The sequence below is a fragment of the Rhipicephalus sanguineus genome, chromosome 9 (assembly GCF_013339695.2).
Source record: "Rhipicephalus sanguineus isolate Rsan-2018 chromosome 9, BIME_Rsan_1.4, whole genome shotgun sequence".
NCBI classification, from domain to species: domain Eukaryota; kingdom Metazoa; phylum Arthropoda; class Arachnida; order Ixodida; family Ixodidae; genus Rhipicephalus; species Rhipicephalus sanguineus.
Window position 1 is genome coordinate 13183567 of NC_051184.2, and position 26560 is coordinate 13210126.

Sequence of the window (26560 nt, forward strand, 5' to 3'; positions counted from 1 at the left end):
AATTTTACTGCCTGCATCGCCAACCTGTATAGCACCGATGTAATGGTTAGCGGTCTATACGAGCGAATGTTATCCTTTTCTCCCTTGCCTTTATAGATTAAGTTCATTCTACTTTTTCGCCCACTGTCTGGTATTTCCCTCTCCTGTAAGCACTTTTCTACGGCTTTCAGCAGTGCTTCTTTAGTTTTATGTCCGAGTTCGTTAATGAGGCTGACGGGAACCCCATCTAAGCCTGGAGTAGTGCGCTTAGGAATTTTCCCTTCGGCCTTCTTCCAATTGAAATTCTCTAGTACTACATCTTCGTCGGTTGCACTCCTTTGCGTACTTTTACTCACTGGGGGAATCCCCTGGGCGACATTTTTAAACGAATCAGCTGTTATCTTTCGGATGTAACCTAGCGCTTCATACCCTTCCAATTGATTTCCTCCTTCATCTACCATATGTTGTTGCATTGTGACAGACTTCCTACCCAGCGCTTTTAGGTGGCTCCAAAATATCCTAGGCGCGGCCTTCTTCTTTTCGCGGATCTCTGTCATCCAGCGTTCACTTTCACGTTTAATTTTTGCCTCGACTAATTTCTGCACAATGGATTTTTGCTCTAAATATATTTCCCATATTTGGTTGACTACGTCCTGTGGCCGCTTCTCCTTTTTTGCTTGTCTGTGCTCCCGTGATGCCTCATGTCGCTTCTCGATCGCCTCCCGGATTTCTTTGTTCCACCAACTTTTTGGCTTTCTCTTTCCTTTCCAACAAATAGTTTTCTTCTCTTTTTCCATTTCTTTCGTGATTACATGTAGCAGCTCACTATACTTCCAGTCTTTGCCTGGTAGTTCGTCTACTTTTTCCTCGACTATTGCGGCTATATTTGTTATTTGTTTGTCATTTAGATACAAGCTGCCAAACTTTGATTCTATGTTCTTATTTTCAGTTTTATATCCCATTTGTAATATTATGCGTTTATGATCACTACCCAAGCTGTTAATGCCTTCCTCGTCTATTCTCATCTCTCTAAGTTTGTCATATATTCCTTCTGTCATGAGACAATAATCAATGCTCGAATGCCGGTTTCCGACTTCCCACGTGATCTGCCCCTCACACTTAGGCCCCACGTTAACTATCTCAAGACTACGTTGCTCGCAGAGATCTAGCAATAACTTGCCATTGGTGTTTGAATATCCGTCAAGGTCATGAATGTGAGCGTTCATGTCCCCTAGAAGGATTATTTCGGCATCATGACCAAATTCTTTAATATCGGTGCTTATGCATTTCACTATCTCCAGATCTTTTCTCTGCAGTTATTGCCTGTCCACAAGTAAGCTACACCTAGCCACGTTTTCTTTCCACCTACTGTGCCCGAAACCCACATGTGCTCTGAACACGTTTGTTTCACTCTATCCAATTTTGTTCTGCTATGAATTAGCATTCCAACACCCCCACCTCTCCTTTCTGAGGTGATCCTGTTACATCCTTCCCAAATATAATTGTCAATATGTGGTGGCTCTTCCAAGTCTCTAAGGTGTGTTTCTGTAACCGCATAAACACCTATCTGTTCCTTGCTTAACTGCTCCTCAATCTCTAACCATTTTGCCTTTTTTCTGCCACCCTGCATGTTTATGTAACTAATTGCAACACGCGCCTTCTCCCTTCTTTTACTTTTTCTCTGGTTTTTCGCTATACTGCCTGTCAAAGAGTCCCCCTGGTTGTTTTCCTCACTACAAGCTACCGTGGGCACCGAAGGGCCCGCGTGCCCCCCAAAAAAGCTACTGCGCGTCCTGCCAGTCGCCAGCCCACCCATGACCAAGCCTCTTATCGAAGTGAATTCTGTCTCTTTGGAAACCGCCCCACCTGTGCACCTCCCTGTTTATATCCACTACCTCGAAGCCCTTCTCTCGACTAATTCGCCATATCTCTTTGTTTGCGTCGACAACCGCTCTTTGCAATGTTGATATTTCTCACTGGTACTTCCGGTATTGTGCATACCACTATCTGCACCTGAGAGGAAATGGCGCGCATGTCCTCGACCCCTTTCGCCAATGTGGTCGCTGGTTCGGCTGATTCTTCATTCAAGACGTCGTTTAGACCTCCCGTGATTATCACGAGGTTACGTCCATTAGCCTTAGTTGCGAGTTTTGCGCTAGCTTGTCTCATCACTGATCCCAGCCTATGTCCCGGGAACTTCCCTATTAAAACTCGTTTGTCGCCTCTCACCCTTTCCTTGACTGCTTCTTCGCATCTAACTAAATTCGAGTCCCCGGCGATTATCACGTGCTCCGACTCTTCTGCTGGACCGCGGAAGCTGGGTCCTGTGACCCTTGCACCTGTCTTTTCCAAACCTGTTTCCCCCTTCGAGTCTACCACTGTGGGGGTCGATGCCCCGCTGTTCCCGCTGTCGCTTGCTTCTTTGTTCATCATGACTACCTTCGCTAACCCCTCCTCGGCTGACTTAAGCCTTTCCCCCATAGCCATCGTTTTTTCCCGCTCTGTCGCCAACGCAATCTCCAGCTCGGCGATTCTTACCATGAGCTTATTCTGGGCAGCCATCATTATTTCCATTTTCGCCTCTAACTCGCATTGCTTACACTTGGCGTCAGCTCCCTCTGTCTTCTCATCCGTACAAACCTCTATTTTCCATCCCATTCCGCACCCTGAACACTTTACGGTCTTTTTGACCATGTCTAGATCGTTCACACGGCGGATTAGATACACTTAAAGTCAAATGGTATCACAAAACTCCGCAAGTATGCTATACTTCAAAGCACATGTGTGCCTTTCAGACACGTGGTGACCGAACGGAAAAAAAAAAAAAAACCCAGGCGACTGTCACACAGGAAACAGTACAAAATTGTAAGCCCTATTATGCTTCAAAGCTTCAATCTAGTGGCTTATGCACTCATATAACTAAAAAAACAAGCTCGAATCATGCAAAAAAAAAAAAAAAAACTTATCTGACGCTGTCATTCCGGAGCCCACGAAAAACACGTCCGTCCTCTAGCAGAACCCTCGCAGCGAGAACCCTCGTAGCGCCAGAGTTCCCTCTAGTAAGTATTGTAGGAAACTCTATGACTTCAAGCACCAAATAGCAGTGCTCCAAATCATGGCCTCATAACGCACCAAGATCGCGGCGGCCTTTACTACCCGACGCAAGAACTTTCTTGTAGGCCTGCGGATATTTGTGGGCTGCGTACTCTCGCAACGACGGCCAGTCAAGAAGCCTCTTGAAGTATGCGTTCAGAGGTCAGTACAAGAGCTCATGAGCCTGCCCGTGTTGAGCTGCGGCAACACCGATTCGGACTACCGCAAGGTTCTGCTGGAGCCAGGGGCGTAGCCAGGGGGGGGGGGAGGTTGGGGGGGTTCAACCCCCCCCCCCCCCGAAATTTTTCAGTTTTGCTTGCGTATATATACACGCGCACATACAAACACACGCACGAACATACATAAAGTATGGTTGAACCCCCCCCCCCCCCCGAAAAAAAAATTCGGCAGATCCCTCGTACCGTGGGAATCGATGTTATGCGAAGCATGCGCGGGATGATGACTGTGACGTAAGTTTTCACATTTAGCAAAACGTTACAGAATGATGCTAGAGAAATGTGGAAGTGGCATACACACACTCATATGTTGAAGAGTCGCACATGTATTATTTAACTAGTTGTTTACATCCAGTTGCGTAACGATGCCAACAGCAGAATGGGTGTTACCAACACAAGACGCGGTAAGCTGATATGTAGTGCTTATATGCTTCGATACTGGATAGCGCGAATCCTAACAAGACAAAGAAGTAACACAGATGGATAGGACAGGCGTTACTCGCAACTAAGCTTCATGCAGGAAAGTTACCTTAGATATATACACAGCCGAGTGGCGCGCGCAGGTGCACTGCACGTACGTTACAGTCACAGTTGCAGTTGTTACAGTTGTTATACTTGTGCGTTATGAAAGAGAACGCACGCACGTTTCACGCACGGCTCTGGTTTCACGAACACGTGGGCATGTGTCAAAGGGGTTCTTGACAGTTCTTGAACAAGGTGATCATCACCTTGATCAGTAAGCACCAACAGCTGGACCGGACTTGTTAATCGGATCCGTTCGTGATCGCGGTTACGAGGGGCCTAAGTGTAGTGAAGTGCGAGATATAATACATCTGGGAGAAATTCTGGATGCCTCTTACGATGAAAGGATCAATGGTGTCTCCTGTCGTGGACGTGGCAGCAAGGTCTTTTGATGCCCTGTCCACATCCATGCCGTCTTTCACGCAGTAGAAAAACAAGGCGTTGTTGGGTCTTGAAAAATCAATGTTGAAGTCACCGGTAATCATGAGAGGCCTGGTTCTCTGGGCAAATTTATTATAGGAAGCATTGATCCCGGTTTTTGCGTAATCCACGTGGTCCACGTTGCGGACCACGAGGACGAGTGGATGGTAGTTGAGCGTCTTCCAGGGGTGTCCTGTATTCAGCTTCCTCGCTTTCCTTGCGTCAGCCGCGGTGGTGTAGCGGTTACGGTGCGCAGCTGTTGACTCGAAAGTCGCGGGTTCGATCCCGGCCGAGGCCGGTAGAATTTCGATGGAGGCAAAATGCTAGATGTCCGTGTACTGTGCGATCTCGGTACACGTTAAAGAATACCAGATGCTCAAAATTTCCGGGGCCCATCACTACGGCGTCTCTCATAATCAGATCATGGTTTTGAGCATAACACCCCGACAATTATTATTATTATCACATTCCTTGCGTGTCCATGTGTTTGTCTTCGCGGTTACTGTGTTGGTTGAGACTGTATCAACTGTGGCACATGCCCGCATAACGTGAACTTTGGTATGCGGGTATGTGCCACACATGACTGAGAGAAAGGGTTTCATGACGTACGCGACAGGTATTTTGCGTTATTCATGTCATGACCAGTGAATCGTGTTCGCCATACAGTGATCGCCTGCTGTGCAAATTTTGGTATATTAGAAGTTATGGAGACGACCCAGGTAGCACACATGGTCTAGAAAACGTTTTTTTAGGGATAAATGGGATAAAACGGATTCTAAACCAATTTCGACGTTTTAAAAACGTCACAGAAAATCCGTATTATATCCGTTTTTGATAACGTCTAGAAAACGCATTTTTTAAGACCATTTTGGTCTGAAACGTATATTTCATGACGTTTTTTCGATTCTAAACCAATTTCGACGTTTTAAAAACGTCACAGAAAATCCGTATTATATCCGTTTTTGATAATGTCTTCAAAACGCATTTTTTAAGACCATTTTGGTCTGCAATGTATATTTCAAGACGTTTGTCCGACGTTTTAAAAACGTCACAGAAAATCCGTATTATATCCGTTTTTGATAACGTCTAGAAAACGTATTTTTTAAGACCATTTTGGTCTGGAACGTATATTTCAAGACGTTTGTTCGATTCTAAACCAATTTCGACGTTTTAAAAACGTCACAGAAAATCCGTATTATATCCGTTTTTGATAACGTCTAGAAAAGGCATTTTTTGAGACCATTTTGGTATGGAACGTATATTTCAAGACGTTTCTGCGATCCTAAACCAATTTCGACGTTTTAAAAACGTCTTGTTCGTGACGTCTAGAAGACGCACTTTATAAGACGTTTTGTCGCCCAGCAGCGGACTGCGCGCCACTTGGCCCATGCATGCATGGGCATGCATGAACCACCGCGAATTGAAATTTGAACTCGAGCCTGCGCACGCCATCTCTCATTGCGATAAAGAAAGTAACGCGCAAAAGGATAAAGGCGTATGGTGTCTACATTGCATCAGCAATAATGAAGACTTCAAAGTTCGTTAACCAGTAAACTTTACGTAATTTACTGTAATTTACTCGCAGCGATAACCGTCTAACTTCCGCACGAAGGCCTTAGCGCTGACTGTATCCATCCGCGCGGCCGTTGCTTTTGCAATGTCAGTTAAACTCGCCGATTTCGCATGGGCGGTCGAGCTCACCGGTCATGCACTCTTTTGCTATATTTCTTGCTTGTGTCGTGGTTCGTGGAGGCTATAAACGCAGCTGTGAAGAAACTATACTTCGCTGCGTGTTAGACTTGTGGACCCGAATGCAAGTATGTCTGTGTGGAGCGACTGTTACGCTGACTGACGGTTAGAGTCCCGTAAGATTCTCTGTGGAAAACTTCACTCATCAGCTTGCGCGCGGGACGCGCTCGCAACTTCCTTTCTTCTATGCTCGAGGGACGGGCGTGGTTACTTTGATGTGCGATTAGTTTTCTGTAATTTGCGGATACTGTAAACCACGGGCTTCTGTCATTTTTGAAGGTAAGTTCATTTTTACTGCATTTGCACTCAGTATTTGAGAACTATGACAAATGAAAAAGCGTGTTCCGTTGCATCACGCGCTGCATGTGTGACATGTTTCAGCAGTACGTGATTGCGGAATTTATTCAGCATACATGATAAGGCTGTCGAAACGTAAATGCACGTCATGGTTTCCGTCCATGTTCGAACGAACATGAGCGAAAACCGTATGTATATTTGTTAACCCAATTTCAGCACAATGACTATGTTTTTTTCTTGGCCACTTGATGAGGTAGTTTCAATATATACGCTAGCTTAAGCTACGTGTGCCGCGTAAGAAGCAGTTTTAGAATGGGGTACGCAAAGATAGCGTTCGTTGGGCGCATATGCTATTTCCGCCACTTAACGTGAGTACGCAAGGGGATGGCGTGCGACGCATGCGGAGTAGCCAGTTTTACAATGGGATACGCAGATAGCGTTTGTTATGTACTACGTAGCGTATAATGCATGCGCAATGGCGATGAACGAACGCAAAGCTTTGCGCACCCAATTTTAAAACTGCATTGTTGGAAGTTACGGCATGTGTCATCTGTTTTATTGTGTCACTGAAGTTTGTGGATGCGAGAATCTTTGCAGCGACAGCGTACTGGTTCATGGTTTCTTCCACAGTACTAGCTGCATGTAACGAGAGGCTGGTCACGCTTCTCCGCTAGTTGCGAATTTCTGAGGGCATGAGTGTCAAAGACGCGTTTCACGGGAGGAGTTCGGCATTTTTTCGCAGTGCTGCCTTGACTATCTCGATGCGCTTTCGGACTTCTGATTTATGTTTCCGCTACTCTGTTAACCTCCTCCTTTCTCGGTAAAGCCTGCAGCTCTTAGCAGAACCAAGAGGTTCTCTTGCGCGTCTTTTGTGCCTGGTTAAATATAGCAGGATCGCTCTCTGTCGCCGTACGGTGTTATCGAGTTTTCATCTTTTCACACCGTCCTATTTTAGGTATAATAGCAAATAATGAAATGATCTTTTCTCCTATTTATTGCAGGTGGTACTGCCCTAGATGTTAAGAGACGCACCTGGTTAAATATAGCAGGCTCGCTCTCTGTCGCCGTGCGGTGTTATCGAGTTTTCAACTTTTCACACCGTCCTATAGGTATATTAACAAATAATGAAATGATCTTTTCTACGATTTATTGCAGATGGCACTTGCCCTAGATGTTTAGAAACAAAGGCTACACCAACTAAAATTATTACTTTCTTTTTTTTGATGGGCTGACTGACAGGTTTTAGTATGAAAAAAGATGGATGTAAAGAGATTGACATTTTCCTCTTTTCCTTGGAAACTTTCAAAAACAAAAGGTCACAGTTTGTAAAGCAGTTAACTTTTTTGAGCGTTTTTGTTTGTCGGCATCTTCAAGAAACCGCACTAGGGCTATTGTGCTAAAATATATTTGACGTGGAACGCTGCCCCATGCTGCTAATGGCACAACAACGTTCGTGTGTATGCTATTTGCAGTGTTCTTTGCAGACTTCCTGGTGTGCCTAGTGATTTCCATCAAGTACCTGTCATGAAGCCATGTGTTCAGTCTGACTTGCCACACATTGTGATATTTTGACACTGAGAAATGTGATGTACTAAGTGCAATACCCTGATCTGCCTCTGACAATACTGAGTTTACAGCTGTGTGCTTATTGAGTAAAAAATCGGGAAGAGTCCCAATTTCTTTAGCTGATGTGTCTTATAACATTAATTTGTTCTTTTAGCCTGACATTTTCTAATACTGGGCATCATAAAAGAATCATGTTTTTTTTTATCAGGCTGGTATTTTCATATTCCTGATTTTTATTTATTCATTTTAGTAAGTGGCTCATTCATTGTAATTTTTGCGGTCGTTTCGATTAGTTTTCTGTTCATACATTTTGTTTTCGCGCTACAGTTGGTTTAGTTGAACTTTTTGTTATATGTCGCTGTAATTTACAGTGCTCATATTTTCTGCTAGCCATGGCACATTTAAGCTTAACTGTGTGCTCTCTAGGGATGTCAGACCATAATTTCTGTGATAAGTTTTGTACGCTGCATTTCGAAGCCCGAAACCGTTACTCCTTTAGTGGGCACCGTTGAAACACGTATGCTGCATCCACAAATATTTTTAGCTAACGTCTAAAATGGCGCCTTTTGTTCCCAACGTCTATCTTACTTCTGTAATGATGCCAGAGCTTTTTCTAAAATTTTTTTCAGTGAGAAATGTTCCAACAGAGGCATGTTGTAAGAACGTTCCTAAAAGTTTCATTTTGTGAGCAATACACTTCAGCAACAGTGATTTTGCAAGCAATTTACGTTCTTTTTTCATTACGCATTCTTGGCTCGGTGGGCCAAATATTATTTTGCAGTTTTGTTTTGTTCTTAGTGATTTCAACACATTGGAGACGATTTCCTTTAACTGTGGTCTTAAGTAGCGCTACTGAACGAATGTTTTGAAACGAAGGGAGACACACACCAGGTGCTTGATGCATGCCTTCTTTCCTGCTTGGAATGCTGTGTTGGAGCAAGATGGCGAGTTGGGCCTGATGGTTTACGTTCATGTTTGGAAAATTTGGTTGAAGCACACTGAAAAAAAAATGTGGACAGTAGAAGTGGACAGGAGTAAGTGCTGTCCTGTCCACTTCTACTGTCCATGTCTTTTTGTTGTGTTGCTGTGTTGGCTGTGGCTCGGTGTAGCGTCTTCTCATTCACCTATCGGATTGGTAGGGCAGATTCATCAATGTGCGATAACTGCAACTGCATAGAGACTATTGATCATCATTTGTGCCGCTGTATGCTATTTCAAACACATCGCCGGACTCTCCAGTGTGCCTTCAGGAGACTTGACGGTCGGCCTTTTCCCGAAGGAAAGATCTTGGGAGTCGGTCTTCATAGCAGATCAGCCCAGAAAACCACACGAGCCCTCCTGCAGTACTTCAAGGCACCAAACTGAGTGACCACCTGCGATACACTCCTCTCTGTGTGTGTTGTGAAATGTGTCTCTTTCTCTCTGTTTTTACTCCCTCATTCTCCTCCCATGAGTAGGGTAGCAAACTGGACGCTATTTAACCTCCCTGCCTATCCTCTGTTCCTTCTCTCTCTCTCTCCTTCCTACAAGAAAAAAGTTCAGCGGAAGATGAAGCGTTGAGAAAACGTTTCATCATGAATGCTTGTCTTCGTCAGGGCCCTGACGGCAGGGGCGTAGCCAAGGGGTTGGGTGGTTCAAACCCCCCCCCCCCCCCCCGAAAATTTTCTATTTTGCTCGTGTTTATGTACACGCACACATACAAACGCACGCACGAACATATATAAAGTATGGTTGAACCCCCCCCCCCCCCAAAAAAAAAAAACATTTCTGGCTACGCCCCTGCCTGACGGAAACTAGTCCCCTTGTCGAGGCGTTGGCTTCAGCGACATCCCCTTTTCGACAATTTCTGTTCACTTCATCTTTGCGTTTGATTAAGTAAAGCTAATGAGTCGACGCTTACATATTGCAGAATGGCTGTGCCAGATCCTAAATTTTGTCATATTGCACTGTTAGTTGTTTGACAACAATTTTGCGAATGATGAATCATGCAACAAAGTGTTCTTGAAGGTTGGATACTATGTAGCTGCATTTTAATTACCGCGATAATTTGTATTCTTTTGTCGCTTCTGAGTAATATTATATAGTCGCATGCTATATCTCATTTCGTGGTTTTTACGTTTCTATGCTGTACAGGAATCGTTTCTGTTTTACATAATAAATTATGACATGACCACTTTTGTCTGTGAATCTACTGAGCTCTCACTCTGTAATGGTAATTACGGAATAAAGTAACTGTAATTGCTATAACAGAGGGGGCTTCCTAAAAACGTGCACTAATATAATTGCATGCGCAAAAACAAAACAGCTAAAAGAAAAGAGATCCTGCATGACGTCTTAAAAACGTTTAGAAAACGTCTTTTCAAAGACGATGCAATGGGATATTTTTATTTTTAAAATGGGATTTTTTGCGACGTTTTTAAAACGTTTTCTAAATCGTCTTAAAAACGTTTAGAAAACGTCTTTTCAAAGACGATGGAATGGGATATTTTTATCTGTTTTAAAAATGGGATTTTTTGCGAACGTTTTTAAAACGTTTTCTAGAACGTCTTAAAAACGTTTTTTAGATCGTCTTAAAAACGTTTTCTAGATGGTCTTAAAAACGGATTCTAGCCGGACATTAGACGAGATATAAAACGTTTTCTAGACCTTTAGCTTCTATTCCGTGACGTTTTCTAAACGTTTCTATCGTCTCGGATAAACGTTTATAAAACGTCAATTATCCGTTTTGTGCTACCTGGAGACCGGGGAGAGCGCCCAGACGTAGGCGGCTAGATAGATAGATAGAAAGATACGTAGATAGAAACGGCCAAAGTGCCTGAGGTTCGCTAAGAAATGCTTCGCATTTAAAATTTCTGGCTACGCCCCTGGCTGGAGCTCACCGCACGAAAGCTCGATCATCAAGCCACTTTTTTCAAACTATGCGCAAGGGAAAACCGACACGAACGTTACTGTGCAGTTTCTTGAGAAAAAGCCTCTGTCAAGAAAAATCTTGAAATTGTAGGTGTAGTCCCCGCAGTAGTCCCAGCAATAATCGAGGCGTCGTGCCGTAGCACGTACCGACTCCTTCTGCACGAAAGTGCGTGATATCAGATCTTGGCAGCGCATGCGATACATGTGGACAATGCGAAGCTATAGCACTGAACCATCCCAAGAACAATTCTATTGGACTTCGAGTCTCGTGGTTATCGTCATGTGTTAATTTTGTTGTTCTTGTGTTTCGTTCACCTTATCCCCAATTAAAATTCGCAGTGTATATGTGTTTACATCTGCGCCTTTCTTTCTTCGTCTCGAGCTGAGTTGCGCCAATAATGTAATAATTATATTTTCTGGCGCGTTAATAAGCGGAGAAACACAAAACATTACACACAAAGTCTCTTTCTACCAGAAACAATGTGTAACACTCATATTTTCCTCACGCTATTTATATTGTCAATAGACATGCAGTGAGCTCACCTTCCTTGGCGAAATTTGGGGCTGGGGGGGGGGGGGGGGCAATGTTCATTTCGGGAGTGACCTCGCCAGCACATTTCAACATTAGCAAATTTATTGGCGTGCTTATATTTCACATTTACAAAACATATGTATGTCATTATGCCACGCCAATTTTGGTGTGTACCAAAACGAGGTAAACGAAACGTCTACGATAGCATCAATACGCGGAGCGAGGCCGAGATAGGCACAGCCAAAGTGACTTCGGTTCGCCGAGAGATGAATGTTTCACGACTGCTCGTAGAAGGGTGGAAGGGTTCTTGCGCGATCGCACGCACGAAATACTCCAGGAAAAAAAAATGCCCCCACCTCCCCGAAGGGAATCGTGAGGAAATGCGAATGTATTTCTTGCGCCGGGAGTACATGGCGTAGTAATTTTAATGGCGTAAAGCTGGACACATCGACGCGCTCAAGTGTCTCCCTTTAGGGCGCCTCTTTCAACGAACGCTTCCTACGTGCGTTCGTAATCACCTCAGGGATGTTGCCACTGCCTTCAATGCAGCACAAACGCGTTTAGAACGCGCTGTTTTCAGGCTGTGCCAAGGCAGCACAAACGCTACAAAAGGCAGCACAAACGCTACAAACACGTTTCAAACGCACTGCATTGAGGCGGTGGCGCAGGGAGAGAGAGCGAACGGCGAGAGAAGGAGCGGCGAAGCACTGCACCTGCCCTCTCCTACACTCTCTCGCACCACCTGCTCCGGTTGCTAGAGGCGAGGATAAGTGCGCGCGCCCGTAGCTGTTGCTATGGGAGAGGGAGTGAGAGCGGAGAGATAACACCTGCCGGCGCGTGGACAACGCCGGATGCCTCACATAGCCCTACTAAGAAATGCATTCGCATTTAAAAACCGCTGCTGTGCTTATGTGCATGGATAACTGCATCATCTGACGGGGCTTTTCTTTCGCTGGTTGATTTGTTCAGGTGGTGGTATCAACTTTATTTGACTAAAAGTCAACTGACGCCTCAGGGTGGCTCCACGCGGGAAGCGACTCTTTCGGCCCAGGAAACGATGGCCAGCTGTTTCTCCCGGTCGGGAGTTCTGATAAGTTCATCCCATGTTAATTTTGAGGGAGCTGGTAGGAACTTTCGTTGTAGTGACGTCACGCCAGATCTGCTCTAGTCACGTGAATGGCCTCCGGACCTCCGCCACCTCTGCAACGTACGTGCCGGCAAAGCATCGGTTGCTGCATCACACGCCGAGTTCTGGAAACCGAAAGTTGGCCGCATAAAAAGGCGATATTAAATTATTTAGCAAGAATACATAAGTCATGGTGCGTGTATCATGCTTCCTGGAGCTATAGGAAACGCTTACAGCAAAGAACGCAAGCCACAAATTTGGTGGCCTTTAACCACGTGGGAGATTTTCGTGGGTGCCGTAAAAAACAGGAGGACATAGAACAGATGTGAAACGCACGGTTTCATTTCATTGTGAATCGGGCATGCTTTCTTTCGGATTCGTCTAACGTGTGGGTGGGGAATAGGGTAGGTTGGCTTTTGCAGAACCATGCGCGCGCCAGTGCTGGACAGTATATAAAGAGATCACACTAGTGCGACTCGGATGGATGTGATGGTGCTTACGTAAGAAACATGTGCTTGATACATATATTACAGCTACGAGCGGTCGCTGTACCTGCCAATGTCAACAATTGCGCCAGTTGGTAGGTGCTTTGGAGTGTCACAGGCGCTCTTAAAGGAAATAGTGCAGCATCGCTTCAAGAAGTATTTCCTTGAAAAGGGATAAGACGACTAAAGTACCTGGTCAGGGCTATCGTTTTTGGCACGAGAGTAGGGGCGAGTTGATTCACGAAGGCGTATAACACACAGGAATGAAAGAGCAGAAAAGGGGCGCTGTGATTGTGCAGAAGAGCAAAGTGCTCTCTCCCTACTCTTTCTTTACTCGTGTCCAATGCCGATTAAGTGCCGTTGAATTAATCGAAATCGCGTCTATGAAAGATCCGAAGACGTGGTTCCATGACCCAGCAGTCTGCTGGCTCTTCGCGCTGGCGATAATGGCATGTCTTGCGTCACGACGTCACACAAAGCCGCGTATGATTCAGCCTATTGTTTCGCTTTAGTTCTACCATCAGCTGTGTCACAGGAGTCACCAGGATCCCGAAACCCGCCCCAAAAACTGACTAACCTGCCTGCCCTCTCACCTTACAGACATGCGACATACGCACCTGCGTTCTGGCAACACTTCCCGAAAAATCCTAATTCTGCCCAGGTACATAAAATTGGCACGATCATGACAAAGAGATGATACCAATGTCCGCTGCCTTCCTCAAAAAAAAAAAAAAAAAAAAACGCCACGAAATGTGAGCGTGTTGAAGCGCACAATCACGGCCCATTGGCGGGCAGTATCAAACCGAAGGGCTCTTGTCAGGCGGGCAGCTGGAACGCGGCCGCCGCGTTGCTGGCCGTGGATGCGTCCGACGGCTGTCGTCCCCGGGTGGGACAGGAGCGCAGGCAGGCGATCTCTCGCAGCGTCGGCAACACGTACTTGACGTCGTCCGTGTCGATGGCGCAGGTGAAGAAGTAGTACACGGGTCGCTCGGGCTTGAGCTCGGCGAACGAGCGACGCAGAAAGTCACGCGCCGCCTTGGCGTCGCCGGGTGGTCCCCGGTACGCCGAGAAGTAGGCGCCCAGAGGCGAGCGCCTGATCTTCTGCTCGAGCAGGTCTTTCTTGTTGAGCAGCAGCAGCAGGTGCGACTCGGCGAACCACGGGCTCGAGGCGATCGTGCTGAAGAGAGCGCGCGCACGGTTCATCTTGTCCGGGTCGTCATAGTCGGACAACGGGGCCACGAATATCACCGCGCTCACGTCCTCGAAGCAGTGGATCCACTTCTTGGGCTCCGAGCGCTGCTCCCCGACGTCCACCAGCCGAACGGGGTGGTCGTCCAGCTCGAACGCGTACTCGAGCACGCCGCGCGACGGTGTGCGCACGCGCAAGTAGTCCTCGCGGGACGGCACGTAACCGGGCCGCGTGACGCGCTGCACGTCCGGCAGAAAAGGAGGCAGGCCACCGTACTCGGCGCGCCGAGCGTAGCACTCGCGCACGCCGGCGTCCTCCCAGAGGCGCCGCAGCGCCTCCGACACGGGCTCCGTGAGCGGAGGCTCGAGCGTCTCGCAGCGCACGCTGGCCAGCATCATGGCGCTCTCAGCGTTCGACGGGTTGCTGTACGCAATGCCCAGCGCGTCCATGGCGCGCACGATACGCTGCATGGCTCCCAGCAGGGCCTGGTAAACGCTACGCACGTGCTCGGCGCGGTCCTCCCGCGCGTCGCCCTCCTGGATGAGGCGGATCTGCTTGAGGAAGGTGGTCTTTCCCGCCTCCTCGGGACCCAGCAGCAGGAACTTGGACTCACGGCCGGCCTCGAAACGCTCGCGACTCAGTTGTCGCTCGATCTGCTCGTTGACCCGGCGCTGAAGCTTGGCCTCCTCGCTGAGACAGCACAACACCGGGGGAGCCATGGCCACGATCAACAAGTCGATCACTCCCCAAAATATCCCCAATATCCCCGCGCACCCTCTCCGTGCCACACCCCACCACCACAAAATTATACGTACAGCTCGCGCTGTGTCGGCATCTGCGTGCTTCAGCTACGTTTGCAATTCTGCGTTAACGCTAAAAATACACCTAAATCTATTTATTTTAATCGCTCCTAGGCGGCGCGCAGGACTGCTCTTTAGTACGCAGCAACACCCCTTTTTAACCACTTTCCATACTTGGGCGAAAGCCGGAGGAAATTATCGCTACTTCCAACGCCCTCACCACTACTGGGAGATACACAGAAAGGGCCATTCTATGGTGGCCACCATAGCCATTCGATCCGAGAACTTTCTTCGGTTTTACGCAGTGTTCCGCCGGAAAGCACTCTGCCCAGCTCTGCCGACGAAAAGTTCCGAACCGTGTTAGCAACACTGGACACACACGACAGGTTGTCGCCGACGCTTCCCGAGGTACGCTTTTCCTTTACGAAAAACGCGCTTAAACGTTCTAAAGCAGCGACGTTATTCTTCACGCCTCATTGATAGCCGCCGTCAATGGTCACCGTTGTGGCGGTAAAGCGGCACTGGACGACGCCCATGTTTTCACGAGATGCGGCGACGGTGGGTTTCTCCGCCTCGCGCGCGACACAAGTAGCATTTTGGGGCTCCGTAGTAATGCAAACAGCGCCTGAACACCGCTGCTGTGCTCGAGGGCACCTGCGAAATAATGTTCTGCAAAGTTTCATCTTGGGCTACTTGGTACGGCCTTCTAATGTTGTCGCGCTGAGCAAAATGCACAATTGTTAGCGACTTCGCACCACTTGTCCTGTCCCCTCTTCGTTAGTCCTTCGTTGGAGGCCATTGCCACGGGAGCCATCGGAATATTTCGTAGACATCAAAGCTACCCAAGAAGCGTACGGTGGGGGGCTATTTGGTAAGACATGGAAAACAAAACTACGCCTACAAACAGGACACGCGAAGATGTGGACGGGACGAGCGCAGACTAACAACTGATTTAATTGGATGACGCCTCTTTCCCACAACAGCAAAGCGCATGCGCACCCTTTACACATAACCGTACATCGTGTAAGAAATTCAACTTCTTTCTTGTATAGGTGTAACGAAGCTTCACTGATACACTTATCAGGCTTCGATCATTTCCCGTGCCTTTCTGTCTTTTGCACGGCCAATGATCTTTGCCCGCCTGAAAAGCGGCGCGCATTTTCCTTTTCCTGTCGTTTTCCAAAAGTGGCAATGCCTCGGCAGGTGCATCCCACTGTGTTGAGTGAGGGAATGGCTGTGCTCCTGCAGACGCATATTAATGCAGCGTCCCGTCTTCCCGGCATGTACTGAACCACAGCTAAGTGGAATCTCGTAGACAACTCCCGTTTTGCAGGGCACATGCATATTTCTGTGAGCTATTCCACAGCCTTCTTTCTCTCGAAAGTTTTTGATGCTGCTCGTTAGTGAGCAGAGACGGCACAATTTACAAGGTGCAGAACAGTGAACGTTCACTAAGTAGCTGACTGGGCTAGTTGGTTGTGCATACTTGAAAAAACAGCGCAAAAAACGGACGGAGACACGCAGGACAAGCGCTGACTTCCAGCTGAATTTTCATTGACAAGAAAACATCTTATAAATGCTTGCGGGAAAGTTAAAACCAGAAAAAAGAACAGAACAAATAAATGCAATGACAGAAGCAGTTACAGCAGCCGGCTGCTGTGACTGTTAGCATTTCGCCTGGTTTCTATCATTGCATTTTTTGTTCTGTTCTTTTTTTTGGTTTTAACTTTCCCGCAAGCACTTATAAGATGCTTTCTTGTCAATGAAAACTCGGCTGGCAGTCAGCGCTTGTCCTGCGTGTCTCCGTCCGTTTTTTGCGCTGTTTTTTTCAAGTATGAACGTTCACATCACATTTCTTTCCCACTCTCTTCAGGCTAGGCAAGATCTTGTGCATATAAGGAAGAATCTCAAACTTCTGCCTCTCGCTCTTGCTTCTTTGTATTACCCCTAAGGGTCTTCAACAACAATTCCGCGACAGCCTTGAAAAGAGTGGGAGGAAACCCGGCACTACGAAGCCTCTCCACTTGACTGTGCAGACAAGACTTAAGAAGGGATGATCTCACTCACGAGGATGCGATTTCTCGCTTAACAAGCTTGGAGTGACATGAATCGTGAAGTAAAAGAGCCTTCTTTGACCTAGGAAGGTATGCCCAATGTAAGTGGTTCTTCATCATTAAAAAATAATTTCAGGTCGAAAAACTGTAAACGGGAACTCTCGGGGAGTTCTCAGGTGAAATTCAAACTAGACTGTTGATTTAAAAGACTCTTAAAATTTCATTAGCAACCACTTCTAGGTTATCGTCAGGGTTAATATTTAAAAGGATTAAAAAATCATCCACGTATCTAAACACACATGTGATGCGGTCATCAGTAAGGATACGCAAGAACGAAACATCAAATTCAGCTAAAAAGATCTCTGTGAGAACAGGCGCCACACTCGAACGTATACATAGGTCCCGTTGCTGGACATAGAGCTTGTCCTGAAAGCCAACAATCATAGAAGAAAGATACAGGTTCAGCAATTCCAGAAATCCCTCAACAGAGATCCCACGCGCGTTCTGGAAAGTGACAACCTCCGAACGTTCAATACAGTTGCGTACTGCCAAGAACAACACGCAAGCTTGGGCAAGTTTGTAAGACATAATGGAACAACTTCAAAGCGCCAAAAAACAAGGACAGACAAAAAAGAGTGGACACGACGAGCACTAACTTGAAACGGAATTTATTACAAAAAAAGAGTGGAAAAGGTAAACCCCATTAAATGGCGCACATGCGTGCACACTTGCACAGACTGCTCACAAAAGCCCAAGCAACAACACTATAAAATCACATTGGTATGACGCCAGATTTCTGCAATAGGTTACATTCGCTCTTTTTTTGTAATAAATTCAATTTCAAGTTACTGCTCGTCGTGTCTACTCTTTTTCGTCTGTCCTTGTTTTTTGGCGCTTTGAAGTTGTTCCATGAAGAACTTGTCATGGGCAACAGAACAAAACAGTTCCTCAATGTCAGTTGAGAAGCCACAGTTCACCCTTGGTAGTTTGCCTTGCATATTATACGATACAGGCCTGATAAGTGTATCAGTGAAGCTGCGTTACACCTATACAAGGAAGGAGTCGAATTTCTTGTTAAGTTGTCATACACGATGCACGGTCATGTTTGATGGTGCGCATGTGCTTTGCTGTTGTGGGAAAGAGGCGTCATCCAAATAAATAAGTTGTTAGTCTGCGCTGGTCCCGTCCACATCTTTCTTCTTGTGTAGGCGTAGTTTTATGTTTTCTATAAGCTTCAAAACGCATGCAACCTGAACACCGTTGTGCACGAAACGAATCAAGAGGAACAAACTACTCGTGTGTCTGTAATTCGAAACTCGTTCGATCAGCCATGAGAAAAGTTTCCACAACTAAAATGAACTTTTTTCTTGTTTTTGCACGCAAGCAATCTACATGATGAATCCCAGATGCTACAAGTCCTTCATCCTCTAGATTCTCTGTAACAATGCACATCATGCTCTTTCATTGACCACCTCCTTTCAAAATAAACTGCACAATGACAGTTGCACCGTTCACTCACTTGTGCTGTTTGTCATCTCTTCTAGAAGTTTCTTTTAGAAGCATTTCACAACCATTACATTCTTACCTGTAGAGATGGCCGAGGCTGTGTGTTTGATCCCAACTACTGTGTTGGCTGCTTATTGATGGGTTCAAAATACAAGGGCGTATTTTACATACAGGCACATGCTACAATACCCCAGCTGGCATTAATCTGTAGTCACCCACTATGCTATGCCTTAACCATATGGTTGCAACATAAAAACCTCAAAGTTAATTCTAAATAATTATTAACAAGTACTATCTCTCATTTCAAATAGAACAACAGCAAGAATTCTAATCTTTGAAACACACCTAGTCAAAGTGAAGCAGTCTATCAAATTATAATTAGTCAATTATTGCGACCTTCCATTTGTGCCAGTTAGAGCAACATGTCCAATTTGTATGTAGACGAGCACTAGGTTCTATGGGAAGAAGAAAAGATGTGGATAGGAATTCCTCTCACTGCAAATATTGCACAAGACAGCAAAGTATTTCAGGATTATAAAGATGTAAAATGTTTATTTAGTGTCTGAAAAGCTTAGATTTAGACCAGATTACTACATTCTTTGGTATTTGTGACCTAACGTGAGAAGCATCAACACTAGTCCGGATGGTTCTGCTTTCTAACACTGCTACATAAACTGAGAGTAGTAGAGGGGACGCACTGCTGATTTCACACAGTATGTAAAACAATGACTTGAACTTTACAATTCCTTAAAAGTGCATGCAAAACATAAATAAACTGTGAAACAATGAATCAACCTACATTGATAAATTACTTGAAAACTCTATTGTCATTAATTTCACCATCGTAGGTTCATTGATGGAACAAAAAATTAAGGTTTCGTTTACAAATTTCACATCGAAATTTCTGCACACGAATGTCAGCATGGTGTCACAGATTTCCAAGTGTATTTTCGTGTTTTAGCCACATTGGCTAAACAAGATTCGATGAAACTTGGCAGAGGAGAACATGCTTCACTTTCACCAATTAAGAACCATCAAATGTGCGATTCTTTAGTGCTCTTTAGGCTATGCGATGCGCAGCATGCTTTCCTTTGTACACCTGTGAGTGAGGAGCCATGCACTACTGAAGAGAAATGGTCGACAGTGTAGCAGGCAGTGTCATGTGCAGAGCCACACTAAAGGCAGGCAGAAGAACCTTGTGCATTCACCTGAAGGCTAGCACTTCTACATACCACATATACTATACAGCACAACTGCACGTGCTTTATGCATTCAAATGCTGCTGTCGATTGGTCAACGCTTTGCTTATCAAGTTCAAGCAAGCCACAAGATAGGTGTGCATATGTTGCTGTTCAGAATAGCATCTTCTGGATAAGATTTTAGTTGAGTGTTGGTCGAGAACAGCCGAAAGCAGTATGTTTTACCACCGCATGTTTACAAGTATGGAGTGAAAGTGAAAATACCACAGATACCGACTACAAGAGAGGTCACTGAAGAATGGCTGGAGGAATTTGGTGAGCAATGTGTTGACCCAACTAAGGACGAGATAGTTGAGTCATTTCATTCCAGTTTTGCATTTGCATGCTTCGTTGACCTCTGTCCATGGTGGTATGGCCAGTGAATGGTAATAAAATTACGCTGGCTCTGCTTTCTTTGTGACAAGACCCTCTGTCGAAATAAAGCAGTCTAAAGTAGGCTTCTTATACCCTGCATCTTGACACAAAAATGGTAGACATATTGGTGGGCTCACTAATTGCTACCGAGTATGTCAAAACCACTCTTACAAAGACTTTGTTGTTACGAGTTTGTGCGATTTGCTGCATTACATCATTCATTTTCCCTCTCCAATGGCATGTCACTTCGCTTCCATATGAGTGGCCCAAGTTATTCTAAACTAAAAGTACCGATGCGAACATTTTGCCTTTTATTGCGAAAGCAATTATATGGACACTCTCGGCTGGTTTTTGCCGTTGCCGTCATGCCCCGGATATGTATATGTATGTATATATATGAAAAAGGCACAAAGAAAAATAAAGCAGAAGAAAAAAGTTCGAAGCACCCGACCAGGGATTCAAACCATCGACCCCTCGCTCCGCAGCCCGCTGCATTAGACAACTCAACCATGCCCCATGCCTGCGCCAGCGAAATAACGGCGAGCTATTTATATACACCATTTACCGCTGGTGGTAAGTAAATCTCGGAGGAGCTCGAGGGTGTCTTCTATCATGCAACGCTCCTAATTTTCTTTCAATTCGAAAAGTGCCCTTGCGACGTGCACGACAAAGTGGCCCTTTTCTGTACCAACTCGTGATGTGGAAGAAGAAAAACACAAAGAACACCGGGCACACTTTGTATCAGACGCCCCCATGTGGCAAGAAACGCAGGGGTTCACTCCACGCGCCGCAGTTTAAAAGAAAAAGAAATATCTAAGAGCATCTGATTCTCCATTGTCGACACTTGCAGATGCAACGCTCCTAATTTTCTTTCAATTCGAAAAGTGCCCTTGGAAACGCGCATGACAAAGTGGCCTTTTTCTGTACCAACTCGTGATGTGGAAGAAGAAAAACACAAAGAACACCGGGCACACTTTGTATCAGACGCCCCCATGTGGCAAGAAACGCAGGGGTTCACTCCACGCGCCGCAGTTTAAAAGAAAAAGAAATATCTAAGAGCATCTGATTCTCCATTGTCGACACTTGCAGATGCAACGCTCCTAATTTTCTTTCAATTCGAAAAGTGCCCTTGGAAACGCGCATGACAAAGTGGCCTTTTTCTGTACCAACTCGTGATGTGGAAGAAGAAAAACACAAAGAACACCGGGCACACTCTGTATCAGACGCCCCTGTGTGGCAAGAAACGCAGGGGTTCACTCCACGCGCCGCAGTTTAAAAGAAAAAGAAATATCTAAGAGCATCTGATTCTCCATTGTCGACACTTGCAGATGCAACGCTCCTAATTTTCTTTCAATTCGAAAAGTGCCCTTGGAAATGCGCATGACAAAGTGGCCTTTTTCTGTACCAACTCGTGATGTGGAAGAAGAAAAACACAAAGAACACCGGGCACACTCTGTATCAGACGCCCCTGTGTGGCAAGAAACGCAGGGGTTCACTCCACGCGCCGCAGTTTAAAAGAAAAAGAAATATCTAAGAGCATCTGATTCTCCATTGTCGACACTTGCAGATGCAACGCTCCTAATTTTCTTTCAATTCGAAAAGTGCCCTTGGAAACGCGCATGACAAAGTGGCCTTTTTCTGTACCAACTCGTGATGTGGAAGAAGAAAAACACAAAGAACACCGGGCACACTCTGTATCAGACGCCCCTGTGTGGCAAGAAACGCAGGGGTTCACTCCACGCGCCGCAGTTTAAAAGAAAAAGAAATATCTAAGAGCATCTGATTCTCCATTGTCGACACTTGCAGATGCAACGCTCCTAATTTTCTTTCAATTCGAAAAGTGCCCTTGGAAACGCGCATGACAAAGTGGCCTTTTTCTGTACCAACTCGTGATGTGGAAGAAGAAAAACACAAAGAACACCGGGCACACTCTGTATCAGACGCCCCTGTGTGGCAAGAAACGCAGGGGTTCACTCCACGCGCCGCAGTTTAAAAGAAAAAGAAATATCTAAGAGCATCTGATTCTCCATTGTCGACACTTGCAGATGCAACGCTCCTAATTTTCTTTCAATTCGAAAAGTGCCCTTGGAAACGCGCATGACAAAGTGGCCTTTTTCTGTACCAACTCGTGATGTGGAAGAAGAAAAACACAAAGAACACCGGGCACACTCTGTATCAGACGCCCCTGTGTGGCAAGAAACGCAGGGGTTCACTCCACGCGCCGCAGTTTAAAAGAAAAAGAAATATCTAAGAGCATCTGATTCTCCATTGTCGACACTTGCAGATGCAACGCTCCTAATTTTCTTTCAATTCGAAAAGTGCCCTTGGAAACGCGCATGACAAAGTGGCCTTTTTCTGTACCAACTCGTGATGTGGAAGAAGAAAAACACAAAGAACACCGGGCACACTCTGTATCAGACGCCCCTGTGTGGCAAGAAACGCAGGGGTTCACTCCACGCGCCGCAGTTTAAAAGAAAAAGAAATATCTAAGAGCATCTGATTCTCCATTGTCGACACTTGCAGATGCAACGCTCCTAATTTTCTTTCAATTCGAAAAGTGCCCTTGGAAACGCGCATGACAAAGTGGCCTTTTTCTGTACCAACTCGTGATGTGGAAGAAGAAAAACACAAAGAACACCGGGCACACTCTGTATCAGACGCCCCTGTGTGGCAAGAAACGCAGGGGTTCACTCCACGCGCCGCAGTTTAAAAGAAAAAGAAATATCTAAGAGCATCTGATTCTCCATTGTCGACACTTGCAGATGCAACGCTCCTAATTTTCTTTCAATTCGAAAAGTGCCCTTGGAAACGCGCATGACAAAGTGGCCTTTTTCTGTACCAACTCGTGATGTGGAAGAAGAAAAACACAAAGAACACCGGGCACACTCTGTATCAGACGCCCCTGTGTGGCAAGAAACGCAGGGGTTCACTCCACGCGCCGCAGTTTAAAAGAAAAAGAAATATCTAAGAGCATCTGATTCTCCATTGTCGACACTTGCAGATGCAACGCTCCTAATTTTCTTTCAATTCGAAAAGTGCCCTTGGAAACGCGCATGACAAAGTGGCCTTTTTTCTGTACCAACTCGTGATGTGGAAGAAGAAAAACACAAAGAACACCGGGCACACTCTGTATCAGACGCCCCTGTGTGGCAAGAAACGCAGGGGTTCACTCCACGCGCCGCAGTTTAAAAGAAAAAGAAATATCTAAGAGCATCTGATTCTCCATTGTCGACACTTGCAGATGCAACGCTCCTAATTTTCTTTCAATTCGAAAAGTGCCCTTGGAAATGCGCATGACAAAGTGGCCTTTTTCTGTACCAACTCGTGATGTGGAAGAAGAAAAACACAAAGAACACCGGGCACACTCTGTATCAGACGCCCCTGTGTGGCAAGAAACGCAGGGGTTCACTCCACGCGCCGCAGTTTAAAAGAAAAAGAAATATCTAAGAGCATCTGATTCTCCATTGTCGACACTTGCAGATGCAACGCTCCTAATTTTCTTTCAATTCGAAAAGTGCCCTTGGAAACGCGCATGACAAAGTGGCCTTTTTCTGTACCAACTCGTGATGTGGAAGAAGAAAAACACAAAGAACACCGGGCACACTCTGTATCAGACGCCCCTGTGTGGCAAGAAACGCAGGGGTTCACTCCACGCGCCGCAGTTTAAAAGAAAAAGAAATATCTAAGGGCATCTGATTCTCCATTGTCGACACTTGCAGATGCAACGCTCCTAATTTTCTTTCAATTCGAAAAGTGCCCTTGGAAACGCGCATGACAAAGTGGCCTTTTTCTGTACCAACTCGTGATGTGGAAGAAGAAAAACACAAAGAACACCGGGCACACTCTGTATCAGACGCCCCTGTGTGGCAAGAAACGCAGGGGTTCACTCCACGCGCCGCAGTTTAAAAGAAAAAGAAATATCTAAGGGCATCTGATTCTCCATTGTCGACACTTGCAGCGCGTTGCTCAAGCACAAAGACGTAACAACTGTGACAGGCGCTGCCAGTATCGAGCTTCTTCTCATTCTTCGTGTGACATTCCAATTTCTTACTATCGCATTCATTGCTTCCCCCTTGTGCTGAAACTGTGACTTTTTTAGGTAGCTACAGCATTTAATAGGAGGCGTAACTATTTGATACAAGCTTGAGGAACTGGGACTCCATAGCATAATAACTTAGTCAACACCCATTAGATGAAGAAACATACTTTCTAAAAAAGTCCCGAGGGCATTGTGCGAGTGGTTCCCTCGGCATCTTGATGGACATTGTGCATGCTGTTTTGACTCTGCCCATCCTTATCCTTTTTTTTTTTTTCAGGGAAAGAAAGAAGAGCATGTGACAACACAGCCACCGACTGCACTGTGTGTAGCATGCCACAGAATAGACAGTGCATATTGGGAGCGTTTCACGAGCAGAGATGCGCACACTATTGCCGACATGTTGTAGAATACTGCAGCCACTCATTACCATTGCGATAAGCTGGGCTTGCATGCAATGAGATTTAAGACTTCAATCACTGGCATATAAGTAGAGTGCCATGCATTCTGATTTAATGTCAGGGGCGTTCTTTCTGCTTTAGAAAAAAAAAAAAAAAAAAAAAGACTGTGGTGATTCTCTTAGCAATCATGTCTTCATACCCTTACAACTGCCAGTCATTAAGCAAAATTTGGCTAATAAACAACAAATTTTATGGTTAATGCAAAAGCACTGCTAACAATATCCATCAGGCAACAAACACCCTGATCTGTAGACTTCATGCACCTCTCAACCAGTAATGTAGCACAATGCGTTCCCACATACAGTTAACACGAGCTGCACAGTGTTGTGCTCACTCTTGTTTTCTTTGCTACCATGTATCTTTAGTTACTTAGAAAATGCTTACCACATTCATACAGCTCATACAACTGAAAGCGTTGTTTTGTGCAATGTTGTAATATTTGCTAGCTCTTTGGTAAAGCCACTATTTTTTCCAAAAAAACCTTTACATTTGACAAAATAATTCACTAAGAAGCCTGTTAATCAAACCGTATTTGTTTACGGTACTTTGATGAACATAGACACTTCCTTGATCTGATTATTCATACAATAATAAACTGCTCTGCAAATTAGTTTCACGCCTGCATTGGTATCATTTGCACTCAGGAGACGCTCGCATCTGTCTTCAAAAACAAAGTTCATGAGGAGCTTTTGTGCGTCACTCAGAAACACGGATCTGCAGCATCAGTGTGCCATGTTGACAAAGCGTGCCACAATTTGTTTCAACGAATTGTGTGTGAATAGTGCACAAGGGTTCTGCAATGTCAGTCAGAGAGTGAGCTGAAATTGTCACATGGTGAACATCTATACTGACACATTCTCTTGATTAAAACTACTTGTTGCAGATATAATGATGGACATCATCAAGGCCTGGGCCCACTCCATCGTGGAATGGGCCGCCAAGAGCCCCGGCGAGTTCATCTACTATGTGCTGCTCTGCCTGTCTCCATTCTTCCTCATCAGTGCATTTCTCTCCTGGAAACTCGCTAAGCACATTGAGGCCGAGGAGAAGCGCAAGAAGCAGAGGTCCAAGAAGAAAGCCAACGTGGCCGAGACAAGGCGGGCCAAGGCTGACTGATGGCCACCATAAGTGCACTTGGCCTGCAGCGATACTGTGCCGAGCATGGGGAGTTGTGAACTGACAGAGCCCCACCATCGTATGGACTTGACAGGGATTCATGTGCTTCTATGACTTGTTTGTGAGAGGAGCATTCCATATGTGCACCTCCAGGGATCATACAGCTGCTTTTTTTCATTACAAGCTTGTTTTGTACTCTGCTGTCATGAATATGTAATGTAACCACGCGGTCACAAGAGAAAAAGAAATTAAACCAAGTGCCATTTGCATCGAATCTCGCATACAATATAATCTTGCTAGTGTAGTGTCACGTGGGCCTTTGCCTGGTCTTTTTTATCGGCTGATAGCCTCACATATGACCAGCCAGTGTGGTTTAATTCTGCGGAGATCAAGATGGGCTGGAAAGTTATACAGTTTGGACAGCACAGAGTGCACAAAACTTTATGGAAATTTTTTAACCAGGGCCCAGAACTACACAGAAAGCCTTAAAGGGCCCCTCACCAGGCCACGTATCAAATTTTAGTTATATGCAGTAAGGTGTCACCTAAGTAGTGTTTTATCGAGAGAATTTTTCAGACAAGTTCAGTAATGAAGGCTGCCACCACGAGGCATCGCTGTGAACCGACACACAGGGTGCCTTGATGTGCGTTTTGTCTGCTTTAGGGCGAGGACATCTGCAGTGTCTACTGTGGCGCGGCTGCCATATTTGAGCCCACGGCGTCTTACCGGCGTCTCACAGCTCTACGGCGGCTGCGCCGAGAGGCGCGAGATGCGGGGCAAAAAATGGCGTCGCGGCGGCATTAGCCCCTTCAAAGAATGGCAACACCCTAAGGGGGGCACGCACATCGAGGCACATAACCGACACGCTCT

The 26560-nt window shown here is 45.7% G+C and overlaps 2 protein-coding genes across 2 annotated transcripts; one reads left to right on the top strand and one right to left on the bottom strand.

Moving 5' to 3' along the window:
* Positions 1 to 12433: 12433 nt before the first annotated feature.
* On the bottom strand, positions 12434 to 14823 carry LOC119404357 (guanine nucleotide-binding protein G(q) subunit alpha). Its single transcript, XM_037670898.2, has one exon. The coding sequence runs from the start codon at positions 14821 to 14823 to the stop codon at positions 13732 to 13734; it is 1092 nt and encodes a 363-aa protein (XP_037526826.1). The 3' UTR covers positions 12434 to 13731.
* Positions 14824 to 15150: 327 nt separating this feature from the next.
* LOC119404607 (small integral membrane protein 15) lies at positions 15151 to 25959 on the top strand. Its single transcript, XM_037671161.2, has 2 exons — positions 15151 to 15312; positions 25458 to 25959. The coding sequence occupies exon 2, from the start codon at positions 25463 to 25465 to the stop codon at positions 25688 to 25690; it is 228 nt and encodes a 75-aa protein (XP_037527089.1). The 5' UTR covers positions 15151 to 15312; positions 25458 to 25462; the 3' UTR covers positions 25691 to 25959.
* The last annotated feature ends 601 nt before the right edge of the window (positions 25960 to 26560 follow it).